At 40.8% G+C, this 23,665-nt stretch overlaps 1 protein-coding gene and 1 long non-coding RNA gene across 6 annotated transcripts; one reads left to right on the top strand and one right to left on the bottom strand.

The window, feature by feature from the left end:
- Positions 1 to 2,042: 2,042 nt before the first annotated feature.
- LOC103722718 (protein TIFY 8) lies at positions 2,043 to 22,104 on the bottom strand. Of its 5 annotated transcripts, none has more exons than XR_005508379.1 (7): positions 21,500 to 22,103; positions 18,706 to 18,917; positions 18,163 to 18,608; positions 17,939 to 18,026; positions 5,412 to 5,637; positions 5,173 to 5,327; positions 2,057 to 2,560 (listed from the first exon to the last, which is right to left on the bottom strand). XR_005508379.1 is itself a non-coding variant. In XM_039119052.1 (7 exons), exons 1-6 carry the CDS (start codon positions 21,705 to 21,707, stop codon positions 5,239 to 5,241), a joined length of 1,269 nt encoding a protein of 422 aa, XP_038974980.1. In that variant the 5' UTR covers positions 21,708 to 22,103; the 3' UTR covers positions 2,057 to 2,560; positions 5,234 to 5,238. The 5 variants fall into 5 exon arrangements, 4 of the variants coding, with proteins under 4 accessions (XP_038974978.1, XP_038974980.1, XP_038974981.1 ...); XM_039119052.1 differs by having other exon boundaries at positions 5,234 to 5,327; XM_039119050.1 differs by lacking the exon at positions 5,173 to 5,327 and having other exon boundaries at positions 2,043 to 2,560; positions 21,500 to 22,104.
- On the top strand, positions 5,644 to 9,960 carry LOC113463785. Its single transcript, XR_003388639.2, has 2 exons — positions 5,644 to 9,680; positions 9,780 to 9,960. It is a non-coding gene; the product is annotated as an uncharacterized LOC113463785 (long non-coding RNA).
- Positions 22,105 to 23,665: the final 1,561 nt, after the last annotated feature.

Raw genomic sequence — 23,665 nt, 5'->3', positions numbered from 1 at the left:
TTAATAACAATAGGTTCTGCCTTTGATTGGTTGATAGGATAATTATGGTGTGCATGCATGGATCTCCCCATCACCTTTACTCCCCAAAAGTGAACTTTTACATCGTTAGTACTCCCAAGAACCAATCGCCATTCATATACCGATTGCTTATCTTTTCTAAACTACTTCCATGGAAAGCAAATTTTTGATAGAAACGTCAGCTAATACACCATGCACACTTTCACAATCGATATAAAATACTTGGCCCCACCACAGGTGGTCGCCATGCATCCGTTAGAGGATGATAAAATCCCTTACGTTCGTAGCTGCAGAAACTTCTTAATTAGTCGGCGGATGTAACAATTTTTACTGTCAATTTTGCATATAACAGCAGAAGCAAGCAGGTTATTATCTGTGGCATGCCGGCATTTGAGTTTTTGATGGCCACAAAAACCTTTTACTTTTCCTCGAGATGAATGCTCACCGATATGTTTAAGATTCATGCTGCTTGCGTCAAAATTACAACAAGCCAGCATCCTGGGATTGAAAGAAACATGAAACCTCATATTCTTTGATCCTGGACATGCAGCACAACTGATCCGAATTTGACAAAATTCCTTTCACTTTGTTGTTGATGTATTTGCTCACCAAAAATTCATCAAAAAGTTCTCATTACATCTATGCAGATGAACTTCTATTCTATACAGTAAATTTTGACTTAAATATTGAAAGAAATGCGAGCTCTGCAAGAGACACTAGAAATAACTCAAAATGTGATTTAAATATCAAAGAATAAATAATAATGGTCGTAATGAATTTGCAGTTGAAGGAAAATGAATGGCAGAGAGAGAGAGAGAGAGAGAGAGATGGTGCCAAAAGGGTTCGGGGCAGGTGCTGGAGGAAGTGATGTCCTTGAGTGGCTGGGAGTGGTGGGGATAGTGGACAAGGAAATTAAGAAGTGGGAGAGAAGGAAAAGCGGAGGGACGAAGGAGGGGTGAAAAATGAAAGAACCTCCTTGTCCTCAACTATCTCCAATGGGGAGAGAGGGCGAGATACAACCCCCCCAACCATGTGCTTTTGTTTTGTCCTCAAGCAGAAAAACATCCATGTCATATTGTCATGAGACTTTTTGGATAAGTGGCTCTCTCATCCCCCCTCCTCCTCAGTCCTCACCACCTTCCAAGATACCAACCCACTTAAACTCTTTCCACTATGGTCAAATGACCAACCTGGCCTCTTTGGAAATGGTGAAACTTCTCTAGGATCCTTGGTGCTCGGGCTCCAAAGCAAGAAGGCGGCCTTGATTGGAGCCCATGCAAAAAAGATGCGAAATTTTGTCACCTACCCTGATTGGAAGAGGACACGTCCTTCTCGTCCTTTTTGCTTCTCTCTCTCTCTCTCTCTCTCTCTCTCTCTCTCTCGTTAACCCTGTGAAAGGTGGCGAGCTCGATCATTCCGTTTCGAATCCACTCCGTCTCCACCAAGTTATCCTCATGCTCCCTCCCATCGGATAATCGGAAATCTAGCATCATGTCACTGGAAACAAAGTGGGGAACAGATAGATGAAATCGTCAGCGTGCGGAAAGAAAGAAGCGGCCACATTAGCTACTAGTCTTGCGCATATAATAAGCTCGCGCATGCACAAGGTTTGTGCTCCTCCATTTGGCAACTGGGTCATTGTGACTGCATAATTCTTCAATGGGCACCACGGATGGATTGGTTTTCGAGATATGATCGGCGCTCGTCAGGCTCGTTCGAGTCGCGGAGAGGATAAAATGATAAAAGGTAGTGCTGACCTCAGACCTTAGTCCTCACCGAACTGGAACAGAAAAAAAGACTGCGTTCTCACAAAAAATATTGTCCGCTTTGGAGAAGTGCGTATGTATCGCGCAACGCGTGTCATGGGCAGCTTACTCCTCTCATAGTTTTGTCCTTTAAAAGGCACCTCTTGAGGGAAGGGTAATCGAGCCCTCCATTTAAGGCACAGACCTTTTTGCTATTCAATCGATATGGGACTAAGTTCGAAACCCTTGATTCCTACAAAAGGTAGAAATCAACCATGATTCGCAAGATGGGATTTGCTGATAGTATAGTTATTAAATTTTCTGCAAAATATCATGACACAGAATGCCATCCTTGTGGTCGTCTACGCCGTACATATCAAATCCGTTCAGATCTCAGCACACTTGCCATTGGATTCCTCATGCCATCCTTACAGTAAATAATTTTCACCATGCTTAACCAAACCTTTTGAGATCTCGTCATACTTGCCTTTGGATTCCTTTTCTGAACAATTTCTGCGCAAATATGCTCCACGATCAGCAGCACGTCCGTCAGAAAACTGATTGGGCTCCATCTAATGATCCCGTCCATCATTTACTCAGGCGTCGGTAGGTAGATCTTCTACATCGTTTCTTAGGCTTCTTCCCCTGTTCATCACTACACTCCGTTTGTTTTAGAGCTTGTCCTTGCAAGTTTATCCATCTGTTAGGGTCTTTCCAAGTGGACCGAAAGATGGAAAAGCGGATCGACATGTCCCCCGGGTGAGCCCAACTACAAGCATTTCCCATTCCAAGACGCCCTGCAAGAAAGAGAGATCCTCTGAAGTTACAAATGATGTTAGATAAATCTTAAGAATTCTACAGCATCAAAACGATGCAGAACATCGATCGACAACTTCCAAAAAAGACCATGCCCAATAATTTGCGAAAGGTCAACACCAGGTGCCAGCAGGCCACATGACTTGTTAGGTTCGGGCAGCACGAGAGAGCATGCTCTGCATGCATTGTCTTCATCTACAATGAGCACATAGATGAAGCATCTTGCGACAGACTCTGTGTATTCTGAGCAACTTTAAAAGGACTGATTGCAAGCTGAGGATAAGGAGGTGTGACATAGTCTACTTCATCTGCTTCCATGCAGGCCTGGATGCAGGCAAGAATTGCTTGGCCGCACGGAAGCAGGTGTCGACAGCACGGGTGGATCGTGCAGTGCTGGGTTATCATGCTGCCTTGCTTGCCTTTGGACCCTTGCGGAGGGGGGGGGGGGGGGGGGGGGGGACCGAAATGGGGGAGTGGTTTCGCTGCAATCTCAAATCAAACTCTCTGAGAATCCTGATTAAATGTTCGAGTGGATGTTCAGAAAAAGCTCATATCGATAAGGTTCTCAGATGTCTGACACTATGCATGCATGTTCAATGGTACATGCAAGGACTTTAATCTACCTACGCATCACCAGTTTCCACGTCAAGCAATTGATTCAAGAAATCTTCACCCTGATGGTGACTGCGAAATTAAATCATCATTGGGTACCATGGTTTCACCTCACTCATAACAAATAAAAAATCATTTCCCTGCGAAATCTTACCAGTGTGGTCCTAAATTTTGAGGCGTTGTACCATAATGCTCTGAATCAGTGTTCTTAACATAGCTCCACCCACATCAAGATGGTTACAAGTATTTTATTTTAACCACTTGCATGCGGTATATTGATTCGAACTGATATTTAAGGAATCCGTAGAGGCCATCCTGACATTGATTTTATTCGACAAATAATAAGTGATTACAAAGAAAAGCAATAGTTGAAAAGTCCTCAACCCTCTATATCCCATTAATTTTTCCAAAAATGCTATTGAAAATAGAGATTCTTGTATATATGTATATATATGCGCGCATGCATGTAAGGTCTATTGCACATGTATCATTTGAAAATCACTATTTGCATATACCCCCCACTTACCCTGCTTTCGCAGCAATACCCCTAAAACTAGATACATCGAAGAGGCAGATTTTTTATGCATGTTAAAACGATACCTGTGTGGCACCGGAAAACAAGGCATCAGAAAGGGAGCAATTTTTAACTCAAAATTTGGAAGAAAATCCAGAGCATAAAGATTCTGAATGATATATAAAATATATATATATATTGGGTGCAACTTTTTTGAAAAATAATTTGTGAAGCTGACAATGCTGCTAAAATATTGGCCAATAAGACCAGGCATAAGGATAGGATATGTGTGGCAGAGTTCAAGAATGCAAAGTGGATGGAGAAAATTTAGGAAGCACAGCATTAAGATGGGAACACAGTAGGACAGGCAGTGCATAGAATGGGGCAAAGTGTTTTGAGAATGTTTGGCTGCTTGCAGTTCAGCCACATGTTGGAAAATCAGAGCAGAGAACCAAGTGGATTTGGATGGAAAGTGTGAAGAATTACCATGCCAGACGACCGCCCGTCAACATAAATAATGGCATGATTGGGTCAATTAAGTGGATTCCATGTTGATGGAACAAAGGCCGGTTGTCTTTTCACAACACTACAACCTCAGCTTGCTCCGCAGGTGAGCAAAACCACAATTCATTATAGTCTGTTGGGAAAATACAAGATACCAGGATGGGTAGCATAGGACACTGAAAGTAGGTTACTCACCATGGCAACAATGCACATCTTAAAAGCTTCTAGTACACTGTTCTAACTTATTTAGTGGAAAAAGATTTAGTCAGAAACTTGCTAAGCAATCTGTAAAAATGGCCGATGGTATAGGACTCTTTGAACTTTTTTTATCTAACTCCATATAAGCACTATCACTTCTGAAACTATGAATTGCACGACCACCTGTTCAGACAATTTAAGCAACAGGCAGAACTAGGAGCACTGAAATTTCTCATTAAGTCTATTTCCAGATGGAAGCACAAATTCAAACCTCTCTCTGCATATCGAGGGGTACTTCTTCAAGAATGATGTGCTGTGATCTAACTAAAATTAATATGACTAATCATAGCAATTAACAGAATGAAAAGAAAATAAGTATTAACTTTAAGGTACTGAACTAGGCATGGAGGCATAGGTATACGTCAAAGGAGATGTAGCATGGAGAGAATGCAGCAAACAGTAATGTGCTTATGAAGTTTACATGGTTGGCTAATTGAGTTAACAAATTATTTGCTAACAAGCAAGTCACTTGTTAACTTAATTAGCCAGCATTGTGACTTCGTCCTGCTGCCTTCCTCTTCGTGGAGCATCATCTCTGACACAAATCTATGCCTGCATGCTTAATTTAGTGCCTTATGTTTATGCTGACTTTCTTTTCATTTCATTGATTGCTATTGTTAGACAAATTAATTCTAATTAGCCTCTTGTCAAGTAAATTAGTCAAAACTCAATTAACAAGTGCCTTTAACCTCAGAAGATGAGAACCTGAGGACAAAAATAAGATTTCCCAAAAGCCACCAGGGCTGGATCTAAGGGGGATCATAACCTCTATCATGCATCTCTCCTGTCTTCCACATTATGTTCTGATGCTGGAGGCGTCAGTCTTGCATCTCTGACAGACATGCTACCTTGATTACTCCCTAGAAAGCCATAAGTGAGCATGCCATTGCAATTATAAAAGTATATTATAACCTGAAGTGATTCAAAAAGGTGCAAACATGTACCAGGCATAAGGCTTGAAAGAACATTAAGAACAGGGATCTGCGCAACCTGGCTAAGCCCATGATCAGAATCTCCATGTATAGATAATGGTAAGTTGTTCATTCGCATTTTATTCTCTCCGCTAGGTGTTTTAGCTTCGCTAGTTGGTGGCCGGATACTAGACTTAGGGGAGTAAGTGGTTGACCATGATCCTCCATTTGATCCAGCCAAAGCCATTATCACATCCGCCTGTTACTCAAAATAACATACTCATCATGACACATCTTGTTCATAGAACCACAAAGTGGTTGACCAATGATAGCAGAAGGGATTCAATGTTAATTGGAGCAACGCTTATATGAGAGGAAACTATATAAGTAGAATTATATGTCATATAAATATAGCATTCTACACAAATTAGTCAAACCCCAATTATCGGAGCTTATAAGGGGGGAGAATATCTCATAAGGTTAAGTAATCATTGTCACAGTAAGTATTCAACCATACTGGAATTATTTTAAGAAACAAATCAATCATCCATGGAGATAAGCTTTTCTTATTATTCAAGGAAAAATACCATTTGACCCCCTCAAATTTTAATGTTTTTCACATGGACACCATCTTGTTTAAAAATTTGCAACCGAGTCCCTCAACTTATTCTTCGGATGCAATGTATAGCTGTGGCGCAAAGAGTGACCAATAATAAGGTTGCTCTATTATGACCTCAAACTCATGAGTTCAAAATATAGAACAGCCTCTGCATGTTGGGGTCCGGCTGCGTATAGACCTTATAATAGTGGAAGCCACATGCACTGGGATGCCTTTTTTTCTCATATACAGCTATGGCATAACCCCTTAATGCCATTAACAGTGGGTGTTAAAAGACCAAAATGCACTCATTTCTTGTCCGAATATTGCAAGAACACGGTCAAAAGTTTTTACTGTAAATAGTGCAGGAATGGATGAAGATTTGATCACAGTTGAAGTACACCATTGTAGATCACTACAGTTCACTCCAACCATGCACTACAGTGGGGGGTTCATATCTCACTATGACACTTGTGATCTGAAGAAGATTTCCTGGATGAAATTGAAGATATGACAAAAGTCCGGGTTATATGAATTGTTCCAATTTCTACTAATCTGGTGCCAGACACGAGCCTAGAAAATGGTTTGAAACCAATGAATGATGATAAATGAGCTGGACACGTTGCAAGCTATCCAAGAAAGAGCACCATGTACAAGAACCAGTGGATTGCCAATATATTCCACTACCTCTTCCTTCCTCACAGCCATCAACATAGGATGATGATGGTCATTTTACCAAGTTAAGGCAAAGGATATGAACGGTTAGTGTAGCAGGGGATCTCAATGATCATGGGGTTGGACAAGTGGATGTCAATGATGGTGGACAAGCTAAAAGAGCAAAAGCTGCAAAGTATGGAGGAAAGGGTGAAAGACCATAAGCAAGGATTGCCAAACCGGTACCGGGTGCCGTACCGGACGGCGCCCGGTCTGGTTCGGTACTGGTTCGAACCGGAGGAAACCGTCTGGTTTCGTCCGGTTCTATCTAGTACCGGCCGGTTCTAGCCGGTGTTACTGTGGTTCCGGCCTGGTTTCCATAAGTAAACCAACCCGGTCAGAGACCGGGTCGGCTCGGTTTGGCCCAAACTAGGCGGTACGGCCTGGTTCGGCAATCATTGACCATAGGTTATAGATGTGGGTGTTAAAATGACTGGTGCACAGGAAGGGTCTATGGCAAAGGATGGTTGCTAGATTCCCAGTCATGGTTTTGTCAATGTAAATGTTCAGGTATCTGCATATGGAGGGGTTGGTGGACAAGGTGATGCATAGGGTACAACCATGGCGGTTCAAGTTATTGGTGGGTAGCTGTGGGAAGAGACTTGTTAAAGAAGATGGTGAAGACAGTAATGAGGGTAGCGACAATGAAAGTGATGCTAGCATGGCACTAAATGATCTTCAGGAGACCGATGAGGATGATGATGATTCGTTCAGGGAGCATACTAATAAAACAGTTATTGAGGAGAATCTGAAAGTGATTGCTGGAAAGTGGATGCAAGAGCAACTATTCACAAGAGGCTGAAGATTCTGGACTAGCAGCCAAGGAACCAAAATTAGAGGATGGTAGTGATATTAGAAGCCTTAGTAGCTCCTCAGGTTCTGATGGGGAACATCCTAGTGTCTAAGAGTATCCAGAACTCAATTCAACATCAGATTTGAAGAAGCCTACAAAGCTTCAAGTTAGAATGCACTTCGACCCTCATGTTGTGTTCAAGGAGGCACTCAGGAAGCCAAGTATTCAAGAAGGTTTTGACTACACCTATAAGCACAACAATAAGTTCAAAGTCACAACAATATGCAAGAGAGTTGTGAATGGAGGATACATGCTTCTCCAATGCTGAGAGAGGCAACATTTCAAATCAAGACCAATGAGGCAACATACAAGTGTTGCAAATAATCCAGAAATCAAAATGTCAGTTCCAAATGGCTTGCTCAGACCTACTTAGATTAGACAACAAACTTAAAGTTCAAGCTTTCATTGATAGAGTGAGGAGAGACTATAAGGTTTTCATATAAAGACATAGGCTTATAAGAAAAAATCAAGATCATACATGGGCACATAGGGAACAGTATGCTAAGCTATAGGAGTTCTATCACATCATCAGCTCAACAAACCCTTGCTCCACCATAAAGATGGTTAACATACAAAGACTTGGTGTAAAACCCATTTTTAAGAGACTTTAAGTGGGTTAGGATGCTCGCAAGAAGGGCTTGATAAAAGGATGCAAACCCATTATTGGAAGGTTGCCACCTAAAAGATTCTATGGGAGGACAATTGCTAGTAGTTGTTGCGAACATGGTTAGCCATACCGACCCGAACCAGGCAGTACGGGGCGTATTATACCATATTGGTTCAGTACCAGTATCCGATACAGGTGGCGTATCGACACTCGATACATCAAAAGGATTCCATACCGACATAGTGCTAGTGTGACACCAGTACGGGGTTCGGTACCAAGATGACAAACTTTGGTCGGAAAGGATAAAAATGAAAATAGTTTTCCAACTGCATGTTTTGTGCCAGAAGCTGGGACAAAGGATAGGTAGATGCAGTTTGTCACTGATCTATTGACAAACATTAGATCTATAAAGAGAACGAATGGACCTTTATGTCTTATATATATATGTGTGTGTGATTTATGTATGTATGCATGCATGCATGCATGCATGCATGTATGTATAAGTTAATTGATTCCCTCAAAATCTTATTTGTTTGCCTCATTATTAGCTCCATTATTGACACTAAGGTCTTCTTATTTCATGACTGGTTGGTCAACTACTTTATACAAATTTCGTGTTGGGCACATGCATACCAGCTTCAAGACAATTTACAAGGGCGGTAACTTCAGAATTGCTCTCTTTGCTGCTGCAAAAGCACATATTTCTCAGGAGTTTGCTGTAGAGATGAAAGAAGAGAGAAAATTGGATGAGAATGCAGCTGCACGGTTGATGGACAACAAGCTGGAATTGTGAGACAGACATACCTTCGAGGTCCAAGTCAAACAAGATATTGAACAACATATGTGCAAGTTTTAACGGTTACATCTTTGCCAATAATTTCTATGCTTGAAACAATTAGGAGGCTACTAATACAAAGATTTCAAGCAAGGAGAGAAGGGGTGATGAAATATGAAGGACCCACATGTCCTTAGATTCAAAAGAAGCTTGAGGAGGAGATGATGGATGCAATGGAATAGTAGTGTTCATGGGGAGGGGGTACCAGATATGAGATAGATCATCCAAATGGCAGATTTTTGTTGAACTTAAAATAATGAATCTGTGGATGCATGAAGTGGGATTTGATAGGAATCTCCTGCCGCCATGCAGTGCCAGCTATAACATTCATGAGATAGGACAATGAGGACTTTGTGAGTGCATATTACTCCAAGTGTCTGGAATTAAGTTTTGACAACCAAACACTTTTTGAGCCACCTCAAACAGCACCACTTAGAAGACATCTAGAAAGACCCAAGAATAAAGGTGAAGGGTGGAAGATGAAGAAAAGTATCCTCAAAAGGTTAAGACAAGGGGTAATTTGCTCAGGTGTGGGAATTGCTTGGAGTGGGGGCATAATTCCAAGACCTGTAAAGAAGGACAAGCATCCAAATAAGATTATTCCAAGGAAAACGGGACAAAGGAGTTCAAGTCAGCCAGAGAAATTCAAGAGAAAACCTGGAAGATCAAGGAAAATGAGTCATCAAGCACCTCAGGTGATTTTATTTGGATTATTAAATGCTTTGATTTTTTCCTTCAAATATAACTCTCAAACCCAATTGCCATAATAACTTAATATAACAAAGAATGCACAGGGACAAAGAAATGAGGCTGCCGAAGCAAGTTCAAATGTCAATCCAGAAGTAGGGGAACTTTTAAACCAAGTGGTGAGTCAGGGTAGCTTTTAGATCAGGTGGTGGAGCAAGTCCATCAAAGAATTCTACTTCTTTTACAAGTGCATCTCAGATAATTTATTCAATTCCTAATTACTGCTTAGATATATGTCAGCTGAATGTGATTGGTGCTTTTTGTTATGTTAGATGATCCACAACCATTTCTCCTATTAGAGTTGGTGCTTTTTGTGATACACATGCAATTGGTCTTATCAGTTTGATACACATGTAATTGGTCTTATCAATTTGATACACATCTAATTAGTGTCAATTTTCTTCCAATGCCCAAGAAACTATTATGGACTTGGAAGCATTCTGCCTGTGCCTTCCCCATTCCAACTGTTCAGGGAGTACAGTAAATGAGGGGGGAACAGGTCACAACTTTGAGCCCCTTGTAGCAGGGGGCATCAGGTGCAGTCCTCAGGGGTAGCTCACAAGCCCTCAGCTCTCACCAGCCACCTAGCGGACCAAGACCAAGTGCATAGACGATGGAATTTATAGACATGCATTTTGAACAAATATTTAATGCTTATAGACTTATAGTTTTAAAATTTGTCCCATGTATATTGGTGATTGGCCTTGTGTTTGTGCTGAGACTTAATGGGGAATCAAATATTGACATAAGTACATCTTAAGTTTGATCCTTGTGATTGGTCTTGTGTCAGGGCAAGTACTTTCTTTGATTTTGATGGTAAATGTAAGTATTGATGTAAGTTTGCATGTCAGTTTATATTCTGTGATGACAAGTATTGTGACTTGTTACGCAAGTGCAGATGTGTCATCTTTGGAAGTGTTGATGTCTGGTTCAAGTCAATGCATGATTACAAATATTGAATAGTTCAATTTACAAAAGTTTATTGACCTTGTGATCTTGTTTTGTTATTTTAGATTCAAATTTGTTGGATCTCAGGTTCAAATGGAGTGTTGATAGTTGTTTTACATGGTTTACTGCTGTGATTGAATGGACTGGAGCTCCAGGGCACCAAACATATGTAGATACAGTTGTTTGTTAATAAGTTACAAGATACCAAACAGTGGATTTTGAACGGATTGAAATGCCAGCTAGACTGATTTAGCTCAACTCAACTAAGCCTTAATCCCAGAGAGAGAGGGGGGGGGGGGGGGGTGGTTGGGTGCTGATTTAGCTCAACTTAAGTTTGTTTTCAATGGGTTGGATCTAATGTGAGCGGAAAGGATTGACTGTGGAAGGATGTAGCTTTGCTTAAGAATCACTTTGTTGTCATAGAAATGGAATGTATTTAATGAAGTTTTTGTTAGTGCATTAAGTAACAGTGTGGATTCAGTTTTAATGGGTTTAAGTTACAAATAGACACTTTCTATGAAGAAATGACAGTTTCTACGAATTAAGTAATTGTGGAAGGATTCAAAGTTCTGTTATTGAATTAAGTTGCAGTGTGCTTTGCTCTATTATAATGCAGTTGCAACAATTAGCAGTTACTTAAGCAGGAGCTTAAGTCTTTAGCTACTTAAGCTGTCATTCAATTAAATTACATTAAGGACTCTCAGAGTTTTAGCCTAGACTAATTTGACTATTTTACGTGGTCTCAAATCTCTGATCAATTGTTGCATTTATTTATACTAACTTGTGAATTAAACTCAAACAATCATATTCAATATCAGTTTGTTTATGGTTTATATTTACTTAGGTACTAGCTTGACATTGGTTGTACCTAGAATGGAAATTTCAGTTCAGACTGACAGCCGCATTCTCTCATTGCACTCAACAGTTGCATCAACAAGATTCAAGTGATATTTCAGCAAAGGACCTCACCTTTGATCAAAGACAACCACATTTGTATTAAATCAGTAGGTCAGTAGAACATTAGCAAAAGCCTACCACATAGCCCCAGTCCCACACTATTTTCAGGTCCCTCAACTAAGAAATTTGCGATATCATAACCAGCCATAGCAAATGATGGTTGTAAACAATACAATAGCCTGCCATTAACACCTATATTTTTATTAAAAAACTAAATTTAGATTAAGAGGCAGATGTTCTATTTATGAGGGAAACTTTGGTGCAACGGTAAGGTTACTCCATTATGACCTGGGTATTATGGGTTTGAAACATAAAAACAGCCTCTCCATATGTAAGAGGTAAAGTTGTGTATATCTGACCCACCCCAGACCCCGCAATAGTGAAAGCCTTATGTACGAGGTTGTCCTTTTACATTCTATGTTTATAATGGTCCCTATAGTTCCTCCAAATATACATTCAAAGCCACTAAGAATATAACATATGCAATTAAAAATAATTACTATAAAAAATTTAATAAATTACAAATCAATAAAAATTTCATAATGCCTGTTATGATGAATAGATAAGAACTAGCATAACAATCATTGCATTAGGAAACCCCACAACCATCACATAGTGATTGTTTTTGTGAAACTGGCGATCTGACTTTGTGGTCAAACTAAGAGTGATGTTAGAATAGGAAAATATAGAAGCTCCCCCTAGTAGTCACTGATTTTTTTCTTTGTCTGCTCTATGACCCATATCAAAGTTGGTTAGGATAGAAGTGGTTATTATCCAAACCAAGGACCGCCGAACTGGTATCAGGACCCATACCGATGATCGGTATGGTTCGGTACGAAACCGGAAGCGGTATGGCTAGAGTGTGCAAGTTCTATACCGGCACACCCATTCTTTTTTACTTTTCAAGAATATTTAATTAGTAATCACTCTTTTTGAAGTTTTTTAATGATTTTAAGTGTAATTTGATTTTTTTTTTTGACATTTTCTGATGTTTTTATGATTCCGGTTTAACCTAATGATGCATTTTATTATTTTAGAATTATACAAATCATAAAATGATTAGTGAGATGTTGCATGCTACAAGAAACAATATAAAATATCCTCAATTCAAGTAGTGACATGAAAAATATAAAATAATACAATCACTTATATATATTTAAAGTACAGCATACATACCGATATCTAAAATTAGATCGAGTGGCGATGGCTCTCATAGATATCCGGATCATAAGCATAGTCAGGAGGCATATCAACCTACCTCTCTAACCAAGCAGCGTTGGAGTCTTGTACGTTCATCCTATAAGGAACATGCATCGGACTATAAACACTCTGGGATCTCTCGTTGAAACTCTAATTCTAAGATGTGTCCTCTGGTTGATAATACAGTTATGGAGGAGCCCATCTGAATATGCGGACAGCAGAATCCGACCCGTGAAATGCTCCGAGCTGCATAGGATAGTAGCTACCAGAAGATACCTCAGACGCCCCAGATCCATATTCGTATCCGTATAGGTCATAGGCTGTCTGTGGCTGCGGATAATAGGATCTAGTATACGACTCGGAATCTAATATGTCTATGAATCCTATTCCACATGCGAGGTCATCTGCAGCTACATCGTGTCCTGAATGACCTCAAGGAGCCCGTCTTCTATATGTAATCATATTCTCGCGGGCTCTATCAGATCGTGCTCCGTGGTCCTTATTTTGTATGGCACGCATAAACTGAAACTTACCGGTGTATTGAAAACCGCCCTGCAATTGTGTCTTATAAATAGCGGTCTTCTGTTCTCCACTCCCTCTATAGCCAGCATATCTATGACCACCAGAACTGTCATCGCTGCTGCTCCAAGTCTCCTCGACACTCTTTATCGGGGTTGCAGGTACCTTTTGTTTTTCTTTTTGGATATGTTGGGCAGCTGCCTTCTTACCTTTCGTGCCCCTCTTGCCTGGCTATGTCGCTCTCCTGACCGAATCGACCGGATAGTATAGTGGCCTCATTTAAGCATCTCTCAATCATCTATGAAAGAATGTCTCAAACAAGAAATTATGTTGCGACTGGCTCCCCTGTGGTTGTGACTGATCAGCTGCAGGAATGCGTGCAATATCACGCTCAGCCCGTTGTCCTGCATCGACCCTAGCCTCGCTGGCTACGAAGCTGACCAGTCGTGAAGACCCTAGCTCGTCAAGCCTAAATCGAAAATTTTAGCATGATCTCTTATTTTGCAATTTTTGAGCTATTTTTTCAAACCCCCCAAAAAAGGAGAAAATAGGAAAGAGAAAGCACACCTTATTTAGCATTGGCCTTTCTTCTAATAGCCTAATTGGTGTTGTTTGTCGATTTTTTGAAAATAAGAGGCGGTGGAGCCTGTATCAAATTCTGTTGGGAGAGACTTCTCGGGCCTTCTCAACGCCTTCAGTGCCTTTTAAAGGCATCAGGTGGACTGTGGCATTATTGCCACAGTGCCGCACTGGGACAATAATGCCACAATGGCGGCAATAATACCACAGTGCCCACGGTCAATCCGATTCGAAACCGAGTTGACTCGGTACGAACAGACCAATTCGCACCAAGTCGGCATCAAACCAGTCGGTTCTAGCACGAAAAGGACCGGTTTCGGCTAGTCCCTTTGCGCTATGAGCCAGAACCAAATTGAAATGGCGAACCGACCCAATTTCGCACCATGTCGGCTCAGTATTGCCTGAACCGGGTGGTTCGGCAGACCTTGATCCAAACCAAAGCATTTCCTCAACGCACATTTGAACTACTTGTTTCCTGATATGAGAAAATTTTTGACGTCATAGATGAAATTATCTTACTGACTAGTGTCTTGACAACCCTCTGGGTGAATAAAAGAGATAACTCAGGTCAACAAGGATGTATAGGTTTCCAAATGGCTGTTCAGGAATTTTGGTACTGACTTTTATCCTCCCTTTCTGACAATGATGATACAATCTGGGGCTCAAATCTTCTATCTGAGTAAAAGGATGCAGAGCAGACCTCTCTAGGTGCATATTGAGATGATTGCAGAGGAATGGTCATCATGCAACATTGCTGGTTGCGTTGGTATACAGTTTCTAAGGAAATTCAGTCATTTAGAACTAAATATAGAAGAGGACACAAGTCTGAGTTAAGGGATATACGCATAACAAGGAAAACTCTAAGGGAGTAAGCAGGCCAATGAGATTGATGAGGAAGGAACGCACACACGCATAAAATACCCAAGGAGATCTTTTGAAGATAGGAGTTATATGCTTAAGAAGGGAGATAATGATCCAAAATTCATCCACAAGACAGCAAATAACAGAGTGTGGCAAAATTAACAAAGAAAAAGATGCAATACTATAAGAAGCTTACATCTGCATGAAAAGGCAGAGAATGACTATAAGAGAGATGCATCACTCGTACTAGAGAATGACTTCAAGAAGATAATAGGCAATTAACTAGATGGAAAGAGAAGAATCCAAGTGGAATTTGGAAAGGATTTTGAGAAGAAATAACAAGAAGATTTCTTTCTCTTTTTTTTTAGTAGAAGATTGTGTCGAACCCAACCAATTCACTAAAAGATAACAAGAAGATCTCTAAGAATCAATTAGATGTTTCAATTGATGGTCAGTTTACACAATCTCTTTATAACATTTTGCATATCAACATGCAACTGGCAGTCAAAGCATGGGAGAGCACGGCTGCAATAGCAAATGCCAACACTTTGAAACAAGGTCTGCTGAAGCAAGCCGAACCGCACAGTTCAAGCAATACCGAGCCGACCCAATGCAAAACTAGGTTGGTTCGCTATTTCAACTCGATTCCAGCCCCTACGGACCGAAGCTGCAAAGGGACCAGCCGGAACCGGTCAATTCGATGCCGACTCGTTTCGCACCGAGTCAATCCGATTTTGAACCAGGTTGACTGTGGGCACTGTGGCAATAATGCCACAGTCCATCTGATGCCTTTAAAAGGCACCGAAAGTGTTAGAAAGGCCCAAGAAGGCCTTTCCAACGAAATTTGACACAGGCTCTGCCACTTTCTCTTTTCAAAAATTTACAAACAACACTGATTGAGACTATCAAAAGGAAGAGCCAAGGCTAAATAAGGTGTGCTTCCTCTTTCCATCTCCTTTCTTCCTTTTTTTTTGGGGAGGCTTAAAAAAATAGCTCAAAAATTGCAAAATAAGAGGAGATCATGACAAAATTTTTTATTTGGGCTTGACGAGCCAGGATCGCCTCCACGACCGGCCAACTTCGTAGCCAGCGAGGCTAGAGTCGATGCAAGACAATGGACTGAGCACAATATTCCACGCATTCCTACATCTAATCAGCCATAGCCATCGGATAGCCAGTCACTACATGACTTCTTATCCGAGACATCCTCTCAGAGATATGATCGAGAGATGCTTAGACGAAGCCACTACGCTATTCGGTCGACTCGGTCAGGATGACGATATAGCCAGGCAGAGAGGGGCACAAAGGGTAAGAAGGCAACTGCTTAGTACACAAAAAAGAAAAACAAAAGACACTTGCAGCTCCAATGGAGAGTGTCGAGGAGTCTTAGAGTAGCAACAATGACAGTTCTGGTGGTCACAAATCTACTGGCCATGGAGGAGTGAAGGATAGAAGACCACTGTTTATGAGACACAACCGCAAGATGGTCTTCGATACACTTGTGAGTCCTAATTTATGCATGCTACACAGAATAGGGACCACGATGCACGATCTGGTAGAGCCTGTGAGGATACGATTGCATATAGAAGACGGACTCTTTGAGATCATTCAGGAGGACACAATGCAGTTGCAGATGACCTCGCACGTGGAGTAGGATCCATAAACATATCAGATTCCGAGCCGTATACTAGATTCTATTATCCGCAGCCACAAGCAACCTATGACCCATACGAATATGGATATGGATCTAGTGCGTCCGAGGCATCTTCTAGTAGCTACTACCTTACGCAATTCAGAGCATCTCACAGATCGAATTTTGCTACCAGCATATTTGGATGGGGGTCTCCACAATCGTATTATCAGCCAGAGGACACTTCTCAAAGCTAGAGCTTTAACGAAAGATTCCAGAGTGCTTATAACCCAGTGCACGTTCTTTATGGGATGAACGTACAAGGCTACAACACCGTTTGGTTAGAGGGGTGAGTTGATGTGCCTCCTGACTATGCTTATGATCCGGATATCTACGTGAGCCATCACCAATCGATCCAATTTTAGATATCGGTACGTAAGTGATACTTAAAATGTATATAAATAATTGTATTATTTTATATTTTTTATGTCACTACTTGAATTGAGAATATTTTATGTTGTCCCTTGTAGCATGCAATATCTCACTAACTATTTTATGATTTGTATAATTTTAAAATAATAAAATGCATCATTAAGTTAAACTGAGATAATAGAAACATCAAAAAATATCAAGAAAATATCCAAAAAAATCAAATTATCTAGTTGTACCGGTTCTGGTTCGGTACCGAACCGTACTGACCGCTAACTAGTACGGGTCCCGCTACTGGTTCGGCAGTCCTTGCTCTGAAAGTTGTCTAAGCATATATAAATTCTTCGATAAATGGTCAACTTATGTAATCACTCTACAACATCAATTTGCAAATCCATGTACCTTAAAGGTCAAACCTTGGGAGTGGGTCGCTGACGTGAATGGATCTTATAATGATTATTTCTGTTAAAGAAATTGGATCTTTCCATTATATTTCTTTTATGTATGAAGAGAACAAAGAGAATAACAATTATCACTTCATCGTCTCTGGATTCTCAATTCTGTTGATGTATACATAACTACATCCAGGATTAGAGCAGAGTTACAGGAGCACTGCTCGGTGCTACTGAAAGTTGGTTATGGTATGTGTAGAAACAGTCCGTATATAAGTTTGAAAGTTGATCCTTGTGAGATCTTTGGAAGGAGTGGGGCTATGGGATTTAGATGATCTAGGACAAAGGAGCAATTTTACAATGCTAGATTTCGCACGCATGATGATGGATAAAAAGTGATATGTGAAAATTATCAATTTAAGATAAAAAAAGGCAGCTCAGTGCACGTGGCTCTTGCTATAGGGTCTAGGGTGGGTATAGGCAACCTTAACCCCGCATGCGAAGAGGCCGTTTCCATGCCCATGATGACCAGGTTATGATGGAGCAACCTTAGTATTGTGTTGATACTCACCCTCCAATTCAAGATGTAAGACCACGATTATTTACCGCATGTTTTGCTAAAGTTTAACCAAATCCAAAATTTCTCATACTGCAAAATATTAAAAATGAACAGAAAGACTATTGAGCTCACCTTAATCGGATGGACATCGTCAAAGACGTGTGCTTGGCCAGCATAGAATATGGTCATTTGCCGACTAGCAGATACGGTGCTTTGACATCTGCAAAACACATAAAAGTTTGGATGGCATTGATATCTTCACAGTCAAATCTGGCAGATGAAAACATTGGATGACATTGATTTCTTCAAAGTATCTTAGATATGCAATGTTAAATACCAAGCAAATGATGATTTACCTGGGTATGGTACAAGATTCTGGTTCTATGGCTTGGGGAACCTTGGGTCTATTGCCACCAGGCAGTGCCCCAGTTGAGTTTCTCTCACCAGCTCCACTACCGGGATTAATGATATTCACAATTCCAGAATCTTTAATGCCTGTTCTAGAACCTTCATCTGCCACAGTCTGAGATATGATTGTGGCACCAGCACTAGCATCCTTATATGCATACGATGATGAAACCTTGTCTATGTTTGTTCCACCCTGGGCAAAGCGTAAAGGGAAATGCACCATCTGCCCAGGATTTGGAGGCATAGATCGTTCCCACTTGGGAATTAGTGAATCAGGTCTACTTCTAAGTGGAGGATGTAATATAAGAGAAGTTGGCCTTGGTGGTTGCATTGAAATCATCATTTCATCATGTGATCTTCCAAGCCCTTCACTTCCCACCTCTTTTCCGGACATCTAAATTTCAAGTGAATAATTTTATGAGGGGGAAAAAAGCAAGCATTAAACAGGAAGAAGAGATTAAAATGAAAATCAAATTTTAAGACAACAGTACAGGAGTATGGGCTTGTGGTGCCTTCATCAGACGTGAGCTTTCAAGGGAATCTGAGCCCACAGGAAGCATCCTATTTCTTACAAAACCCATGTAGGCTGAATCTGAATTGCTCCTCTTTCTTCCTGATGATGTGTTACATATCTCAAGCCCTGACATAGCATTCTTCCTACCATGAAAGTGAAAATCCTCAGAATTGTTCCCTCCCTTCCTCTCTGCCAAAAATTAAAAAAAAGAAAAGAAATGAACTCCTGTCCACGAAATTACATGGACTCTATCAAATGCTTATATATCAAGATATAATCGGAGACAATAAGAAATTGAATTACCAAAATCATTCTGCATAACTATGTGATTGAATTGTAAATCCAAGGGATCACCCTAAAGAAGTGAAGGGCTACAGACATAATCAGCTATGAGAAGGAAGGCAATCATAACCATAAACAACACCCTCTATCCAAACCATATGGTGTCAACATGGTAACAGCTCAGATAAACAAAACATTCATTTAAATGCAGTAGAATCACTCAAAAAAAAATGTAAGCAGATAAGCAAATGGATACTCCAAAAGGAAAGCAAGAAATGGAAAATCAGGGAAAGGGGTGGTGCGGTTTGTTTTGGTTACAGAGAACTAAAAGTCAGAGTTGTTATGCCCATGAGAAAACAATTTTCTTAACATAAAACTACTTGCTGCTAGCAGTTTAGGAATACAATTGACTGTTTGGAGAATAGGACAGAAAATACCATTCCATAAATACCAAGCTCATCTTCATCTTCGGTTTCCAAGCAATGCTGGAGTTGGTTGAAGCAGAGAGAATGGTGAAGAGAGTTTCAAGAAGAAAAAACATGTACGAGTAAAAAATAATCAATTTATAATAATTTGAAAAAAGGCCATATATGATTGGTGGTGGCAGCAATTATTGCTAGTAGAGAATCAACAGAGAGTGAAAACAGTTGGCAGAACCAAAAAGGTATGAAAAAAATAAAAGGAGCAAAGAAAAGAATACCTGATTAGAAAGGTTAATAACCCACCAAGCTCCACAAATAACTTTTCAATTTAATTAAGAAAAATCTACAAACAGAAAACCTTAGAAGTGCAAGATATTAAGGAACCTCAGTGAGAAACAAGCAAGAGATGGATAAAACTCAAAACTATGCAAAACATAACCTGCATTTACATACATCCATGACAGGTTTGAAAAAAAAAATAAAACTATACAAGCAAAGAGACAAAAGAAACCTTACCAGATTCTTTTTAAACATCCTTTCAGTAAACAAACCTAGAGGTGTGTCAGATATATGTATAAAATACGTGGACAAACAAGAAAAGAGCAGGACACAGATAAAGAGAGCTTTATGAAAAATGGGCAGCCAATTATGTTATGCATATGCTAGGAACAAAGGAAAATGTCTAGGGAAAAGGAATTCTAAGTGCACAAGGCCTGAACTTTTGTCAATGAGGAGTTCCAACAAGACCTTTTCATATTCTAATTCAATAATCAAAATCGCATCCCCAAAACCGCTAACTTTAAACAAAGAATGGCCATAGCTACGGCCTGAATGTTGAAACAAAGCAGAACTGACCTTGCATCTAAATAACAAGGCACCATTTTTCCTGTATTTAAGGTTCATCATTTCCTTTCCTTACCCACCAACGTAAAATGGTAAAATTGGGGTCAAAGGGTTTTAATAAAATTAATCACGCATCTCTTCAAGATTGACTCACCAGTTATCATTCTAACTATATCTAACTTACCGAAGGAAATACCTCATATTTGTTGAGAAATTTGCTCAAACAAGCCACATTGAGCAAAGTTCTAGACTCTTGCCGCAATGCAGCACTTCCAAATTGCCAGGGTCAAAGGATTTAAGTTACCACAAGCTTAGAACTCTGAATCAGCACCATTTGTGAATACATCAATACTAAAATGTACGATATCAACAAACATTTTGATTAAGAAAGTATAACACTACAGAAGAGAAACACACGAAAGCTCAAAAACCTTAGACAAGTAAGAGACTATAACCATATATTGGTTTTCAATAACGAAAAAAGAAAAACTTTAAGTTATTGCAGTGGGTGTAATTCAGCAGTTAAAAAATATCTAGAGCTGTGCTCTAAGTTTCATTACCAAATATTTGCCAACATAAGTCACATATAATTAACTGGAAACCTACCCGAAAAAGGGAAAAAACCAATACCACCATACACAAAAGTTAAATATTGCAAATTGGAGTAACAAAATTCAAATGATTGAATCAATGGGAAGAAATAAAAATATAGTTAGAAATAAAACAGATATTGCATAAAACTCAGTAAAAAGGCGTCGCCAAAAATCAATTGGGGGAGAAAAAATCAGAATAGCACACCAAAAATTAATGAAAACAGCAAAGATGATTCTCTTTCTGCAACACCCCCCCCCCCCCCCCCCCCCCCCCCCCCCCCAAAAAAAAAAAAAAAAACACACACACACACACACACCCCAAAAAAAAAAAACATGATTTAAAAGAAAAAAAGATTTTAAAAAAAAAACGAACGAGTTTTGATAGAAGAAGTGAATCCTCACAAAAGCACAAGAAACCACAGGATGAACAAAACTCAAAACAGAAGCCAAAATCCCAAGAATCCAAAGGATATTCAAGAAACAATACAAATCCACCCAAAAGGAACGAATCTTGATAGGAGAAACCAGCACCAACAAAAGCAACAATAAACCACAAGCAGCCTAAAGCCCAAAATCCAAAGAAAAAGAAAACCAGCACCAAGAATACAGATAAGATCCAAGACAAACTTACCGGAACCGAGATCGGAACTCCCCGAGACAAGTCCATGCCCGACCGACGAGACTCCCACCGACGCCTCCGGCGCCGCCTCCGCGGCTGGCATCTTTTCCCCAGACCGCGCCCACGCAGCAGCAGACGGGGCGGATTCCCCGCAGTTCATGCCCAAGAAGTCGTGAAAGGTGCGCTTCTTCTCATCCCCTCCCATCATCGCAACCACCATTATCCTTCCTCTTTTCCCCTCCTTTAAAGCCCCCCCACTTCCTCAGGAGGAAAAGCACCGCCTCCTCCTCCTCATGCCATTGTCACCGAGCCCGAAGCAGAGCACGAATTCCCACAAAGATAAAGCAAGCGACGGAGCGAGAGAGAGAGAGAGAAAGAGAGCGAGGGGGGAGGGGTTTGTTTCAGAGAGTCGAAGGCATTAAAGAGAGTAAAAGGTGGGATCTTTGGTTCTCCTTTTCCTTCTTTTCTTTTTCTTTTGGAAAATGCTTTGTGTACCGTGAGCGTTCCCTTAAGCGTTTCTCTTTGTTGTTCTACGGGTTGCTCTGGTTTGCAGTTGTTTTCGAAGCAGAGCAAAAGGAAAAAGAAAACCGAGCACGAGGAGGGTGAATGGGGGCGTTCAAGCGGTAAAGGTGCAGGTTTTATATGTGGGCTCCGGGTTGGTGTTGCGGCTCAGCCACGAGCCTACGATGTGAATCTTATATACTGCTTATTTTATATTGGCTCTCCTTCCCATTCGGGAAGCGGTGTGTAATTAATGAGTTTTATGGGGCGACAGCGACCGTTAGATGGGTGTAATAATACACCATGTGTGTTACGATTTGTCAGAACATCCATCAAGGTCAATATTCCCTTCCATCCTCAAGAGTCATCAGCTCCAAGTTGAAACAACTCCTGATTTGGCCAAGGCGAACATTTTTAGAGCCAATAGTTATCAAAGACTACTTTTTCTCTTTTTTCTCCTCCACATGCAGAGTACAAGGAGAAAGAATGAACACGTTGTTCTTCCGAGGAGTTCCTACGGCATTTGGAGGCTTCAGTTCGAAAGTCTGGATGGAAGGAGAGGGGGGGCTCGTGATACCTACCTGGCCCATCATTGCTAGCTGAAAAGGAATACACGAGTTTTCGACGGCGATAGCCTCCATCCGAGGATGGCAGCAGACCAAGCTTTACGGCATGCGGTGGAGATCACCGGCACCATTGAGGTTTCACCTACTAAGTTGGTCAGGGACATCTGGGGCACCCATTCTGCTCTTGCAGCGTCCAGAACGATATTGGTATCTTGGGTGCCTCCACCCCTGGCTATCTCAAGGTGAAATTCGATGGAAGCGTAGCAGAGGATGGGAGCTGCGGAGGTGTGTGATTTGTCATCAAGAATCATGACATCAGACTTGTGGCGGCAGGTAGGTAGAGGATTTTTGACTCGTCGGTAGTAACCGCTGAGCTTCGGATGGCCTGGGAGGGTGTGTCCTATGCGAGGCGGGTACTAGTTGGGGGTCGCATCCTCCTCGAGGGAGACTCGACCATGATAATTGAGTGGATCCGGGGATGGAGGTGCTCAGTCGAGGACCAGCCGCTGCTCCACGATATTCGCAGAGTACTGGAGGAGACTGACTCCTACCAGGCCACGCACGTATATCGGGAGGCGAACGATGCTGCAGACTGGGTTGCTTTCTTCGCGGCTCATCACTCTGGAGATTTTTTTCTGGCTAGACCATGGGGCTGTCTATGCCTTTGCACAGTATTTTGTTTTTTTGATTTTGTTGGCTATTTTCACACTTGCCAGATGTGAACCGCCGATTTACCAAAATAAAAAATATGTAGTTCTACAAAATAAAATATTTAAAATGATGAGCCGTATAAGATGTCGCTCAGTTCGCAATAGTGTTCGCCTCTCCATAGGCAAGTGTAGTCTGGTGTGTTTTTTTTTTTTTTTTTTTTTTTTTGGGTGAAAAGGAGATGAGGCAAGTAAAAAAAAGAAAGAAAAAAATGAAAAAAAAAGAGAGGATGCGGGAGTGTGTAAATGAAACCTGTACGGATCTTGATGATGATCGAGCGTTCGAATAATATTGGTTTCATCTCAATCGAACCACCAACTGGGCCTCAATTACTTCACGATCCCAACTTTTCCATCCGAGAGTAGTGCTCGGAAACTCATGGCGCACATCCGTGGTAGGCCCG

Source organism: Phoenix dactylifera, unplaced genomic scaffold (assembly GCF_009389715.1).
Source record: "Phoenix dactylifera cultivar Barhee BC4 unplaced genomic scaffold, palm_55x_up_171113_PBpolish2nd_filt_p 000480F, whole genome shotgun sequence".
NCBI classification, from domain to species: domain Eukaryota; kingdom Viridiplantae; phylum Streptophyta; class Magnoliopsida; order Arecales; family Arecaceae; genus Phoenix; species Phoenix dactylifera.
This window is presented reverse-complemented; position numbering and strand designations above follow the sequence as displayed.

Bases quoted from the DNA above. Each gene is read 5' to 3' on its own strand.
- LOC103722718 (XM_039119050.1), bottom strand. From the start codon at position 21,707: ATGGTGGTTGCGATGATGGGAGGGGATGAGAAGAAGCGCACCTTTCAC. The intron at 18,918-21,499 runs GTAAGTTTGTCT...AATTTTTGGCAG, and splicing joins GAGTTCCGATCTCGGTTCCG to AGAGGAAGGGAGGGAACAAT. The intron at 2,561-5,411 runs GTACATGTTTGC...TCTTTCTTGCAG, and splicing joins TCTTTCAAGCCTTATGCCTG to GGCGTCTTGGAATGGGAAAT.